Source organism: Scophthalmus maximus, chromosome 4, assembly GCF_022379125.1.
Source record: "Scophthalmus maximus strain ysfricsl-2021 chromosome 4, ASM2237912v1, whole genome shotgun sequence".
NCBI classification, from domain to species: domain Eukaryota; kingdom Metazoa; phylum Chordata; class Actinopteri; order Pleuronectiformes; family Scophthalmidae; genus Scophthalmus; species Scophthalmus maximus.
This window is the reverse complement of record NC_061518.1, coordinates 5,320,304-5,334,664: the sequence shown is the minus strand read 5'-3', so window position 1 is coordinate 5,334,664 and position 14,361 is coordinate 5,320,304. Positions and strand designations below refer to the sequence as shown.

Genomic DNA, 14,361 nt, shown 5'->3' with positions numbered 1-14,361 from the left:
TGTACTCATGTGTGACTTTGTGAGTGTGTTCCCTCCACCTTGTATCAGTGTGTGTGTGTGTGAGTGTGAGGAGAGAGTGCCTGCAGGGGTGTCAGCGGAGGTTTAAGATATTCAGCTTGCTGTCAGCACCAACACATTTCTCCCTCTGCACCGCTGCACAGATATGGAAATCCAGCCTCCTCAGAATGCAGAGCACCAGATCAGCTTCAATTTATTCCATTCTGCTCTCTCCCCCTCTCTCTCTCTGCAACCCTCCCTTCCTGTCTCCGTTCAATCCCTTTCTCTCACCCTTTCCCGCTCTCTCCACTGTCTCCATTCTGTCTATGTTTTGGTCTTAGCTGCTCTGTTCATGGCATATGCCCTCAATGAGGAATTGTATGGGGAGGTGAGAGGATTTTTTTGACTGAGCAGCTTCACGTCGTAGCGCAAAGATGGTGCTTCATTCTTTGAATCTGGTACAAGGTAGAAGAGGAGAAAAAGGTTGCCTGAGTGTGTACATTTGAGCACAAACACTCCTCTGTGTGTGAGTGGGTTTTAGTCGTGAATGTTGTTGAGGATTGTTTGTATTGTGCACATGCAGCAATGCACCTGTCCCTTCCCTCTTGTTAATTACCAGCAATGGAAAGGCAGTGGCCCACGTTGCGAGTAGTGAAACACAATTAGTCAGTTGCCAAGCCTCTTTCAAAAAGGCTATCTCGCCAACACACCGTGTCATCAGTAATCTAGTCTCAGCATAATCTAAATGCCAATGTCTATCCTCTGTGATCCATCCCCAGCCCACACTACATTTACATTCTAATTAGATGTGGCCGAGGCCTCTTTATAAGGACCCTTTTTAATAACACGGCTGTATTCACCTTTTCACAGTCCCATTGCGGCTGTAAAAAAAAAAAAAAGTAGGCTACACTTTATATTTTGTCCCTTTGACATTGTGGCTACTGAGGATTTAAGTAGCTTTTAAAGCCCTCAGCACCCGAGTGTGTGTAGCCTGACAAGAGGTTTTCTTGTCTCTAGAGGATGAATTATAAATGGGATTGTAAGAAATGGAGATGTGGTGTCAAAGCAGGAATAAAACGCTACCACTATACACATCACACCCAATTTTTCCATAATCAGGCATAAAGGACGTTTAATCGTGGTCTCTGTAGGTTTGTGTGTAACATCTCTTTCCATAAAGACTTCATTTTCCTTGTGTTTTATTTGTTATAGCAGTGGTCCAAAAGTAATAATATTAATAAAAAAATGTTTTAACTGTAATTACAGCTTCAGCTAATACACCGCTACATGATTTATTAATCTGGTGGTTGTTTTCTCAATTCATGGATTAATCGTTTGGTCCATAAAAGTAAAAATGGATATAGAAATAAAAATATCAGTTTTTCAGAGTCCAAGTTGTTCATGTTCATGTCTTATTTCATCTGACAAAGATCCAAACATATTCCATTATTCATCCTTAAATACGTAAAAAATACATTATAAATTATTAGTTAGTGATCAAAAAGTTTTTCTATTCTTGCCGCTCCAAATTGCAGTTTCCATTTAAAGAAGAAAAAAACTTTCCAAAACCAATTACAGAATCATCTTTAAATCCTATGAGTGAGTATTTCTAAGCAGTCAGTCCCGGTTTCACTCTCTTGGATGAACATTGTTATCTAGGTTTCAGTGTTTGCAGTAGCTTCCTGTATTAGCGGTTTTGGTGTCATGGTGTTCTAACAAGAAGATGTGACAGAAGCCAATGTGAAAAGAATAAAACATTTCCTGGATGACTGCCCTCATTTTCACTCAAGTGAATGTGAAGTCTTATTAGGATACTAGATTTTCTCGGCCACGTCCACCATTAAAAGTTTAACCATATTTACAGTTTAGTATTTGCAAATTACCAACAGATTAATGAAGAAATGTACATGTCGAACAGGGATATAACAAATAAAATGTTGTGTAAGCTGATATTATTACACTGATTGACAAGGATGAGTTTAGATAAAATCAGAGCTGGTTTTGATTAAATCCAAACTGTGTCTAACTCCCATAGAGCTTAAAGCCACGACAGAGGATTCTGAGAATATTCTGAAGTTTGATATGGAAAGTGAATTAGAAAATTTGTTTAAACTACATCCCAATTTCTTTATATTCTCTGGGATCTTCGTGAGGACAAAGGACAACATTAATGCTTCGACACAGTTCTGCGGGGGAATGCTAAATAGACCCATAAAGCACACATGCTTATGATCTTATAATATATTTATACTTAAAAAAAACAAGAGTCGACAGCGCACAGAATTAATTTTAATTTCCATCTGCAGCGCTCATGTTGTCTCCAGATGACTTCTCTGTTCCCCATCGGCTCGAGAATGAAAATCAGAACCTGGTGGCCCTGAAAATACATCTACATAAAAGGAACAAATATAAAAATATGTGCCTTACTTTCACACCACATACAGCATTAATAAAATCGACTCACAACGGCAACATGAAGCGACAACAAATTTGAACCATTTTCTTCAGAAAAAAATTGAAAACAATTGTTATTATATTTAGAGTACTGGTTACAAAATATCTATTGAAGGAATTGATGTTGACATTTAAGACGTTTATCTTGATATATGAAGTTAGCAACAAGTCGTCGTCGTCGTCCCCCCCCCCCCCAGCGAATTTAAGGCAAAATTGTACTTGTTTTTAAAAATCTGCTCTTCTTCTACATTACAGCATTTGTTTGTCACAAGTTGTCATTTGGAGCATCTGTGACTTACTGTCAAGAGTAGGATAAAAAAAACTTTGTATTCATTCATTTATCAAAATGTCAAATTTGGTTTCCCAAGATCCCCCGGTAATTTAACTCACTTGTACGTTTTTGTAGGTAAACTGATCGCTTATTGGAACCAAGAAGCAAGAACGAATTTCAACTGAAATTGAAATAAACACTTGAGTATGAAGCTTTTGAAGAACGGCATCCATTGTGTCTGTAAGTGGCAATTACGTGAAGATGGTAAATGCTGAAATATAGTCAGGAGATTGGATGACTTGGTCAGTAACGTTAGGCACCCAAAGCTACCGATCCTACCAGACAAACTAAGGCTATAGCCGCAAACTACTGAAGCTACATCCATACTAATACGTTTTAGTTTAAAACTAAACTATCAGTAGAAATCCCCATCCTTACTAACAAACCTGAAAACATACATCACATGACCATTCATGTACACTGAGCATGTGTGTGCCGGCGTAAACAAGAAGCAGATTGTCCACTCTGCAGTCGGTTGCTTGGTTGCAGAAAATACTACAAAAAGGAGAAACGTAATGGTGAAAAATAAGAGCAGGGATTTCTTGTCTTGACAGTTTTCACCGGTGGTAGTCGTGACTGACAACCAGTGAAGGCAGAGTATTCAAGAAGCGAATACTGATGACTGCATCATCTTTTCCAAGCATCTCTGTTTCTACCAGTTCAAACTAAAACACAGTCCCGGAGTTTTCAAACTGAAAATGGGGCCAGCAGCGCTTCCAGACATCTCCGATTTGGGAGCTTGAATCCTCTGGAGTAGCGTGGACGTTAGGCGTAAACACAGCTACAGTGACGTGTTTCAGAACTAAAAACATTGTAATGTGGATTGAGCTCAGCTGAACGAGTTTGCGTTTTATTTCTTTTAATTTCCACTTCTCATTTCATAACACTTCATCTTTCAGAAGTGACATAATCTTACCTACAACCCATATTCAGTTTGTGAGCTACTTTATCATGGTTATGTCTATCTGCAATGGTGTGAGTCAGATAATGTGTTTTTACTGCTTTAGCGTTGTCTCTTTGGAGACCTTAGCACAGACACCAGGGAAATATTTTCAAGAGACCATGATTGTACAACAAAAACCAAGATGGACATTCATTTCTTTAACTGACAGAACTCCAAGCAGTTTTTTGAAACATTTATTGTGTTACCTGATGATTGAATAGATAGACTACAATTTCAGTTTGGACTTGCCAGGATCAGCTGTTGACAGTCAGCGACTCCGAAAGGTTCAGTCGTGTCCAACATTCTTTGGCTGACGGACTTTAAACTGTTCACACGTCAGCTGAGCTTTCGTGGTTGTGCAGCTCTGCTGAAAAGCAACTTTTGGGAAGTTGTTTATCGTGTGTACTTGCAAGCGTGAATGTGGAGTTTGGTTTGGAGACATCTGCAAGAGCCAAGTAACTACAGATGGGAGTCATGACATGAAGTCTGAGAGGAAAAGTCGTTTTCAAGACCCAAGTTTGTGTCAAAATATAACAGTTTTACAAAACGTTGAAGTCAGAAAGTTTTAACCGTGACTGCAATGTCAACAGTAGTCTAAGAATATATCTTTGCCCAAGTCCTGAAAAAGTTTTGGAAACTGAACCACTGAACTGAAACTGAACCACAATCCAATTTAATGTAGGCTGATCCAGTTTTACACGGCATTGCCTCCGGCATGTAATCAATATGTATACCGTGTCTCACCGTTGTCTAACTCAGTTGAAGCTTGCACACATTCATGCTGCATACCGCCAGCAGCACTTTCTCTCGAAATAATCACAATCTGTGTATTGTTTATCTCTGCGGTGTAGAAACTCACAGTTAATAAACTGTAGGTGTCGATTATTCGCAAAACAATTCAAACACAGAGCATCCCTCCCAGTTTCTACTCGTCTCTGTCTCAATTTGAATTTTAGTTTGGCTTTAATTTGCTGAGCATTGACTTGTAGTTTATTCAGAGAATATCTCTGCTTGTGAATCAAACAGATCTGCATTCGTGAGAGGACCAGCACGAGGTCTTATGTCTTATGTAAACTGCCAAAAAGCAGCTGAAGTTAATATCTGGAGGCCCTCCAACACTGGAGCTGTTAAGGTCCAACCTAATCAGATTCTGCGTGCTTGTCTGACTGTTTGAAATGCTAACCCTTCAAGTGCAATCTGTCAATCACAACGCGCGGTTTGGACAGTCTGAAAGTGGTGGAAAAACTGCTTTTCAGCTGGAGGTGGTCTTCATCACTCAGGTCTGTAACTTTCTGGAACTGACAGTCTGTATTTCTACAGGAGTGAGCCCAGGTGTGTGTGTGTGTGTTAAAAATAGGCAAAACTCCAAATCTGAGCAAATACATTGTTAAACAGTAGCCTCTGTGCAGTTTGTTGACATTTGGTTTATAAAGAGAAATTAGCCTCAATGATGGTTAAACAAATGCCTTTACCATGTCCTTATTGCTCCACTTGTATCTACAACCATAGACTGTTACCAGGTCTGGAAAGTGAAGCCAATGCCTAAAGCCTATATTCTCTCGAATGACCAGCAGAGGGCGACTCCACTGGTTGCAAAAAAAGTCCGTTTCTTTGGAAGTCTATCAGAAAATGGCTCTACTCCTCACTCGATTCATAACGTCAGTAAACAGTTTGCTGAGGAGTTTATGGTATAATCTCTAGATTCAAGTCATATATCAATTAAAGTAGATGATAAAGCGTGGTTTGCATTGGGTCATGGAAAGGGTGTGATTGACAGCTAGTGCCGTCCGATTGTGGGTGCAGGTCGCAGTCAGGCCTACCACCCCCCACCCCCGCTCCTCCAAATACGGTTACTTCTGTTTAGTTTTTTTAAAAAGATGGCGCTGGCAAATGCTAAACTCCTGTTCGCAAACCAATGGGTGACGTCAAGGATCACCACTTATGTTATCTTTATTTAATCAGGCAAACTCACTGAGATTAAAAATCTCTTTTTCAAGAGAGGCCCAAGAACAATTAGGGTTTACAGCAACAAAAGACAAGACAGATTACAGACAACAAGAGCAAACAACGCAAGAAAACTAAAAAAGCAGCTGCAAGATTCAGTGAAGTGTTCTAATAATAACTGTTTGAAATTCTCCACTTGCTACCGACCAGCACCACCTTCGCTGGCCTCATGTGTCTGACACTGGTTCTCTATCGAGTTGTGACCAACTGTCGTGTGTGTGACTAAAGTGGCTCAGCAGCATGCTGTTGGTTGGAGGAATCATTTAGCCATTACAGCCCCTCAGTGTCTGTGAAAACAGCTCCAGGCAGGCAGGTTTGGACAGACCAAGTGATGGAGAGAGAGACTGCAGTGGGGACGCAGGGATGATGCTTCTCCCTTACCCGTTGCAAACAGCATGCCAACACAAGTCTCGAACAGCACCTTCTCTATCCACTTGTAAATTCACCGGCTCGGCAGCACAGGAAGGGAATGTAAATTAGGTGTGACTAACGGCAACATGGGAATCCAGGCAGTATTTCCCCTCCTCTCGTGCTGTTCTCCCTGGTTACCTCCCTCCCCCCTCCCGACCACTGAGAGACGCAGAGAGAGAGGGGGGGGGGATTATGATATGCTAGCTTAAACCTGGCACAGTTTGCACTACATCTCATAAGCGTGTGTGTGTGTACAAAATAACACAAAAGCACATGGAGGGATTTTCACCAAATTTTGTGGGGACATTTGTTGGGATTTTATCTCCAGATGATATACTTCTGGAGCTGGTGGGCAGGGGGAGTTTTTACGGGACCCGCGGGCAGTATTTCTCCCTGTGCCGCTGATGGTCAGTCTGACTGTAACTGTTTTTGGACATGAACTCCAGACATATGTCCGGGGAACTGGGTCCCGACATCCAGGCGAGGGGTGGGCGCCCACTCTCTCGCTGTGAATCTCTGAGGACATTTTCCTTCTGTGCTCTCACATAAGCTCACTCAAGCATTTTCCACAAATTTTACCAGGGAGGGCTGGTAGGAAAAGTCCTTGCAGACATTTGTGTTCTCACATACAGCCCCACCAGAAAAGTTCAGGAAAATGTCTGGACCCAATTTTCCGGACATTTTCTGGAGTTCACGCCTGAAAACAGATCATGAAGCTGTGGCTGGGCAGTTATAGTAGTGTATATTTAGTTGTCTATATATAACATAAACATATGCTTTTCATAAATAAAAAAGAGTACAATGTTTTCGAAAGAGTGCCACACAGATCTTTTTGACGGCTGTAATCGTCTTCAGTGATGCATCCTTCCACTGTTTGTACAGTATCATCCAATCTCACAGCGCCACCGCACGTTTTACCAGTGCTTGGTAGCAAAACTTTTCTTTAGCAATACAATCGTGGTGGGACTTAGACATGCAGCAATGTTGGTAGGTTGTTCAGTGCACCACCGTGATCCAGTCTGAAATGTCTCCACAACTATTTAATGGATTATTTGTTTAAAATTCATATTTATACATTTGTGGCCACATTTTAAAAGAAGACACTCTTGTTTCTTCATTGTGAAAAAAAGAGCTTGGCCCTGAGGGACATGGAGGTTGTTTGTGGAAGTGGGAGAATATTCTTTGTCACCATGTTTTTGTGAATTCAGACCATTAAATCCCGCCATTTAGTTTAATAGTGTTAAACCTTTTTCCCCCTCCAGGCGATACACTTGAGATAGACTCCATTGGTGGGTGTGGCAGCCCGGTGGGGATCAATGTAACAGATACTGTAACATTCAATCACAGAGCTGGTGATGCTCCACTTTTAACTTCACTTTTCTGTGTCATTATTTCTTGGTCCTGAAGTGAGTTGTGGGTAAAGTGCACATGCACAGCTTTTTTCTTTCCAGGTTTATTATCCAGGTGCATTGGGACCGGTGTGAAATGAAAAGATAGCATAGAAAAATTCTGCCTTTTTTTTCCCTCGGTGCGTCGCGTTGCGTGGGCAGTTACTGTGACAGAAGGCGAAGCAGCAACCGGCCCATTATTCTTGTGATTATTATTGCGAGGAAGCTGATGGGGATGTTATTGATGTCGGGGAGGACGTCAGTGGACTCTTCTGTTTCAGCCTAATAAATACTCTTTGCACTTCTGCCCCCTGGATTTTCACAGGATTAGGTGAGTTCGCTCTCCATCATCGATGGAGCTGCGCGCTCCCCTTACGTGGAATGGGAATAGTATGCACGCAGTCATATTTGTGATTATGTAAGGAAGGGTATCCGAGTGCAGTGTATGTATGAGCGTCTGTGTGTGTGTGTGTGTGTGTGTGTGTGTGTGTGTGTGTTTTACGGGCTCTATGATGGAGAGCTAGCCCTCTGCAGACGGCCTGTGCTTATTTTATGGCCTCCTCCCCAGCTGCAGCGTGTGGGCAATAAACCTTTCTCCAGCAATCTCCAAACAGTCCAGCAATCAATGGGAAATTATCTCAGCCAATCGATGGGCCAGCCTTTCTATTTCTCCGTCTCTCTCCCTCTCTCCCGCTGTCTTCCTCTATCTGTATCCCTTTCTCCCAGCAGCCCTCCCTCCCCCCTCTGTCCCTCTCCTCATCCCTTGTCTCATTTTTGCTGTCTCTCCGTTTTTTCCACCCACTCCTTCACTCACCCCTCCTCCTCCTCCTCCTCCTCTCTTTTTGCTCGCGTTCCCTCCAGCTCTCTCGGCTCGGCAGCGCCTACTCTGAAATGCGACAGCTCAGCAGCTCCAGAGCCATTAACAAAAGTCGCCTCACACATGGAATATATGTAACACACTGTCGGATTGACTTTCCTGGAGAACATAATGAGTCTGACTCGTCCATATACAGCCAGAGAAAACCCCCCTGTCACAGTCATGACAACAAGGGTACTTACTGTACCCTGTGTTTGTTGTTTCAGTTGTCCCTGGTTGTCCGTCGCCAGCTGCACAAGACCTTGTTATTTTTCCATGTTTCACTTAAGGATGTATTTTAATGAGTTCACGAAAATTGCCCAAAGTGTAATTTTCAAACTGTTACCGTGGCATAGTAAAAAAATAAGTGGTTTCCTACATTCAGTCCTTTAAGCAGCATAAAAACTCTGACATCGCCATGGTGACAGAGCTGTCAGTACAGCTCATTATTCAAGTTAAGTCTCAGCTCAGGGGCTGGATTCAAACACAAGCACAGAAATAAATGCCCTGATCCAAGTGTTGAATTAACAAAATCAACAAAGAACCATTCAAGAGAATTGTGCAAAACTTGATTTGGAAAAGTGAACGTGAGTAAACGAGATCTTCACTTACCTTTAAATATTATCTTTTCGTTAATAAAATGTTTTGTTTTTTTATGTAACTCCAGGTAAGTTTTAGGGGATGAAAGAATGTAACCGAGGAAGTTAGGAAAAAAACTGCAGTAATTAAGGGAGTTTCCCGAAGTAGCTTCAAACGTTTCTACAACTCGAGGTTTATCTCAGGAAATATTTCCCTTGTGACTGTGCTAAGGTCTCCAAAGAGACAACGCTAAAGCAGTAAAATCATTTCTTTTTTAATCTCATTTCAGCTTCTAAGATGTGAATATTTTCTGGTTTCTTTGCTCCTCTATGACAGTAAACCAAATATGTTTGGTGTGTGGACAAAACACCTTTTATTAATCGAGAAAATAATCAACATATTAATCGATTATCAAAATAATAATGATATAGTTGCTTGTAGTTATGAACCCACCCATAATTATCACCCAATGCTGCAGTTCCCCTCAGCTTTACAGAGCTTTTGTTTTGGATTTGTACCTCCAGCTGACACTCATGGTGTCCTTTTGTCTGCAGCATTGTGGCTGTTTTCATTTATTAAAAACATAAAAAACGACCATAAACTATACCTGCCATGCATTCAACGGCAGACAGACAGTAAGTGAATAGCTGGTGAACATAGTAACATAGTGGAGCATGTAGCAGCTGAAGAGAGAGAGATAAAAGGAAAAGAACAGTCAATAGTGAACTTGCTTTTGCCAGGTGGTGATGATTTTTTAATAAATGCTAATGTTGCTTTATGTCAAGCTGGAATTGTAAATTGACAGCTGTTTGCTAACATGTTCAAATGTAACATCTTTAGAAGGTGATATGTCAGTGTTGTGTTTGCAGCCTGTCTCCCAGGCGACAAAGTAAATTAATGGTTTCTTCCTAAGTAGAGCACTTGAGGTAATGGATGTAGCTTAACTGTCATGAACGATAAAGAAAACCAGCTCTTTCATAATTTAATTGGATATTTCATATCTTTTAAACACCATAGTGTGAGTAGCTCGTCATCTGCGTAGATGATCTACTGATAACTGAGCATGGTCGATTTAAGGGAGGTCGGAGCATCGCAGATACTACAAATCAGATATTTCGACTTTAGTTCTGGATGGCTAAATCTTTAATATAGTATTGTGTTTTAAAATTTATTTTTATCTCTTCCTTTTTGTCTAGCTGAGAGATCCCTGATTACAGAAGTTACAGGATATTGTGCCAAAGAATCTGATCTATCACTTTAATATGCTTCATAAATCCGACAAAATGTATTTTTTTGAAACAAATGGCTTCGTAAACAGCACATTTTAACTTCAGCATCTCTAAAGTCCTTGAAGTGGAAGATGTTTACTTCACCTCACACAGTACAACTGCTGAATGCTCATTCCATGGTTGCGTGTTTTGACTCTGTTTGTTTTCATGGATACTGATACACAACTTCTCACCGAAAAAATGTCACTTTGACTTGACGAGGAAAACTGCCAGAACCAATTTTCCATAATATTGACTCTCGATCTCACTCACCCGAAGGTGAGAAAGGGCCGGACGAGTTGGACGAGTTGGAGGAGTTGGGGCGTTAGCACACTTCCCAGAGAGAGAGAGAGAAAAAGAGAAGTCTGCTTATGCTGGCACGACACACCACCGTGACTCTCTGGAGTTCAGCTGCCATCTCTGTATTTTACGATATAGTCATTGGGCTCTTAACATCCAATATTTATTTTCCCCCTAAAATACACACTGGAGTGGAACTACTCTTAGACCTTTGTCTGCTAAATGTTTCAAAACACTTTAAACCATGGTGTGTTTCTGTTCTGGTGGATTCATCTGTTATAGTCATCCTGAATGACCGTTTTTTGGCAGCCGTCACCCAGAGAAATTCCAGAGGTGTTCCCACACCTAAGCAGCACTTGCTCCTGGCAGGAAACAGGCAGACAACACTGACAGCCATTCAGACAGGCTTGGAAATGGTGAGCAAACAACACCTCTCCCTAAACAACTTGTTTATGCTGCTACTACCCACAGAGTTCAGCTACGGCGTGACAACGTGAAAAGAAAAGCACAAGTGACAACCACCACCCCTGCCTGTCACACTTGCGTCAGTTTTTCCTCTGCCTCAGCCGCGGGGGGAAACAGACAGCTAATGCCGCCGCTTGACAAGCGGGAGGCTCGTGTTTCGGGCACAGAGACACCGGGTTATTTATTTTTTTACCTGGCAGTTAAGCATGGTGGTCAACGCAGGTTATCAAACCCCAGCAGGGTGTTTTATTTTCTTGCACAGAAAATTATCACATTTGAAATGTGATTGATACAGGGAACGCAGTTGGGTCACACTAGGTACTGTTACAGTAGATTCGGAGGTCGTCTCCGGCTCTGCGGCCGCAGGAGTTTGTTTTCAGACCATACCCACAAGCCTTTTTATGAAAACATAACAACTCCTTTGAGATCCTCATCTTTGTACATGTTATCATCTGAGGTTCACATGAAATAGCGAGCAGCTTCTTCTAACCCGTGGAATTTCTCACAACAAAGGAGGCTACTGTTTTTACGGCTCGGGAGATGGTAGTTTCCCGATCAACAAGTACGAGCAGGTGCTTGTTCGCTGGCTCGGCCACAAAACCCGAACCGATTAATAACAGAAGTGTTGACTTTGACATTCTTGGCAGACTAAGAAACATGCACAGACACTAACATTCCCTGGATACATCTGCGGAGCTCACTCACAAATGATTGTTTAGCGTCATGTTTATCGGTAACTAATTGCACTTCTACCTTCAGTTTGTTTTGACGATTCTGTTTGTTTGCACATGGCTTCATATGAACACAGTTGATAAAGGTGTCCCTCAGGGATCAAAATCAGCCTCCTGTCTATTTACTGTATGAATAAATAATGTTTAATTACACTACAGTTTCACACTTCAGTTTGACAGTTAGATATTCATGGGATATTAACAATACACATATGATAACATCCTGTAAATAATCAAACACCTCAGAATAAACTGGTTGCTAGTAGCAACACAAATAAAGGCATAAAGAAAAGCTAAAAATACACAAATTAGAACAGAATAGAATCTTCTGTCTCATAAAATATCTGATACCATCTGAGTTAAATTTCCCGACGTCAGAAACCATTAGGTGCATTATTTATTATAAGAGGGCACAAACCAACTCAGACAAGTGTAAAAACATACATATTTGATTTTTTTTTTAATTTTATTTTGCCATTTCTGTCAAACCTATTCGAATGCAATACTTCAAAATGCACATAAAAATTATAGCCCGACCGATATGGATTTAAGGGGGGCGATGTCTATATCGATATTAGGGAGTACAAGATTCCCAATACCGATACATCGACCGATATATGTATATAGGTATGTGTACATATATATGTGTATACATATATATATACATATATACGTGTATATATGTATATATATACATATATAAACATTTAAAGGCTCATAGCAGTTAGCCGATAATATCCGTCGGGTTCTAAACATATCTGCCGATATACCGATAGGTCTGTGAAAGGCTGATATCGAGCGATATACTGGCCAACCGATATATCGGTCGGGCTCTATTAAAAATGCATTGATTTGAAACACAGCTGTTTGCCTTTTGCCTTATCGTCTCGAGCCTATTGTTTAAACAGCCTGTTCAAGTGTTGCGTCTTTATTTCACTTCTCAGTTCTGTATAAAAGGTACAAAAGCAGAACATGGAGGCAGGTTGTTGCGCCGCCTTTGTGCCGGCGGTGGACATAACTCACAGAGCCAGATCGATTATGTGTGCAAAAGGGGAAAGCCGGCACGTCACACCTCTGATTCTGGTACATCCCTATGCTATCTGACAACACACACTGACGCGTCATTACTCTGGCGTGTTTGGTTTGGTAAACAAGCTAACCTGACATAATGAGGGGGGGGGGGGGGGGGGGGGGTCATCCTAATTGCAGTTTATCTGGATCTGGTTTTGAAAATAAAGGGCTTCTCTCTGTCTGCCCGTCTCTTTCCATTGCTCTCGCTCTCCCCAGTCTACCCAAGGCCGCCTCTAATCAGCAGGCCTTGAGCTCTCATAAAGGTCACTCTGTCCCTTTGATGGTGTTTTGATTCATCCCTTCCTCTCCCCCGCCCCACCACCCTCCCCTTCCCTTTCACCCCCTTTCTCTCACAGGGAAGCTGGAGAGCCAGTACCACCAGGGTGCCAAGAAGGGGCTGCTCCCGTCAGCGAGCTGAGTGACGTCGGAGGGCAAGCCAGGGAGGACAAAAAAGCCCAATCTCACGGGAAGGTGGCAAACTACGTTTTCTAACCAGTGTTTCCCCTGGGGTGGTCCCAACATTGAGAACACATATTTGTTTTCAATCACATTCATTTGCATTTTACGTAAGGAATCTTGCTTAAAAACTATTCAGCACTTTTGAGCATGATGACAAATCCATGCATTTGTTTCTTTCTGTGCTTTATTTCCGATTAAAATGTGATCTGTCCAAATTTGAAAAAAGCATGTGTGTCGTGAATAAGGATGCCATCTTTCAGAAAATGGTCAAAAACAACCATAAACTACTGGTTTCCTCAAAGAACAAGGGATAAACTAGAAATTGCTTTATTTTGTTTTGATATTTTTGCATATTTTCCAGTCAATTAAAATTGCTGCCCCTGTCTCAGGCAACATCCACATTACTACTTTGTAGTGTGGACAGGCAAAAAATACGCTGTCACCAGCATTTGCTTCCCGATTGGTTCTTATCGGTCACAAGTCAACTACCAGCGGTGACGTAGTCAACACTTACTTTAAGTACTAGTTCCACCACGTTATCGGCCCAAGAAAAAAAAAACCTACGTCTTACTTACTTACTTTTCACCATTGTTGTTTCTCGTCCACTTCCTGTTACCGGGACGCAGACGCTCAATGTTTGTGAACGGTCACATGATATATACTGTTTCAGGTGTGTTAGTATGGACGGGGATTAATCCTGATATGAAGCTCTAACGCTCACGTGGACGGAGAGATCGTTTCAGTTTTAAAACCAAAACGCAGTAGTGTGGATGTAGCCTCAGAGGCAGGCCTGTCGTTACCCTGCTCACACTTAAGGACACGATTAGATCAACAATAGCACTGTGTTAAAAAAAGAAAACTGCAGGGGGGTGACGGAGGGAATTAGCAGAACAAAACTGAAGAAAAGTTGATCCTGGATCAACCATGTAATCCAACGTTACCAAGCAACTAGTCAAACACACGCATGTGCATATTCAGTCTTATTCAACTTATTCTGTTGTTTACTTTTAGTAACTGTTGGAGTTTTATTTACCCTGAATCAAAGGAGTATCAACCACCATCGAGTGAGTCCTCGGGCTCGTGGACGTCGTGGGCGGCGTTCTT

At 41.6% G+C, this 14,361-nt stretch overlaps 1 protein-coding gene across 2 annotated transcripts in view; it reads left to right on the top strand.

Annotated features, from left to right (window-relative positions):
- Positions 1-13,482, top strand: part of trip4 (thyroid hormone receptor interactor 4) — a 65,104-nt gene extending 51,622 nt beyond the window's left edge. Inside the window, exons 13-14 of one of the 2 annotated variants that reach the window (XM_035628703.2) lie at positions 10,841-10,947; positions 13,155-13,482. In XM_035628703.2, the coding sequence (XP_035484596.1) occupies positions 10,841-10,947; positions 13,155-13,220 (173 nt within the window). In that variant the 3' untranslated portion in view covers positions 13,221-13,482. The remainder of the gene's footprint in view (positions 1-10,840; positions 10,948-13,154) is intronic. The other variant, XM_047331639.1, reaches the window with a different exon arrangement.
- The last annotated feature ends 879 nt before the right edge of the window (positions 13,483-14,361 follow it).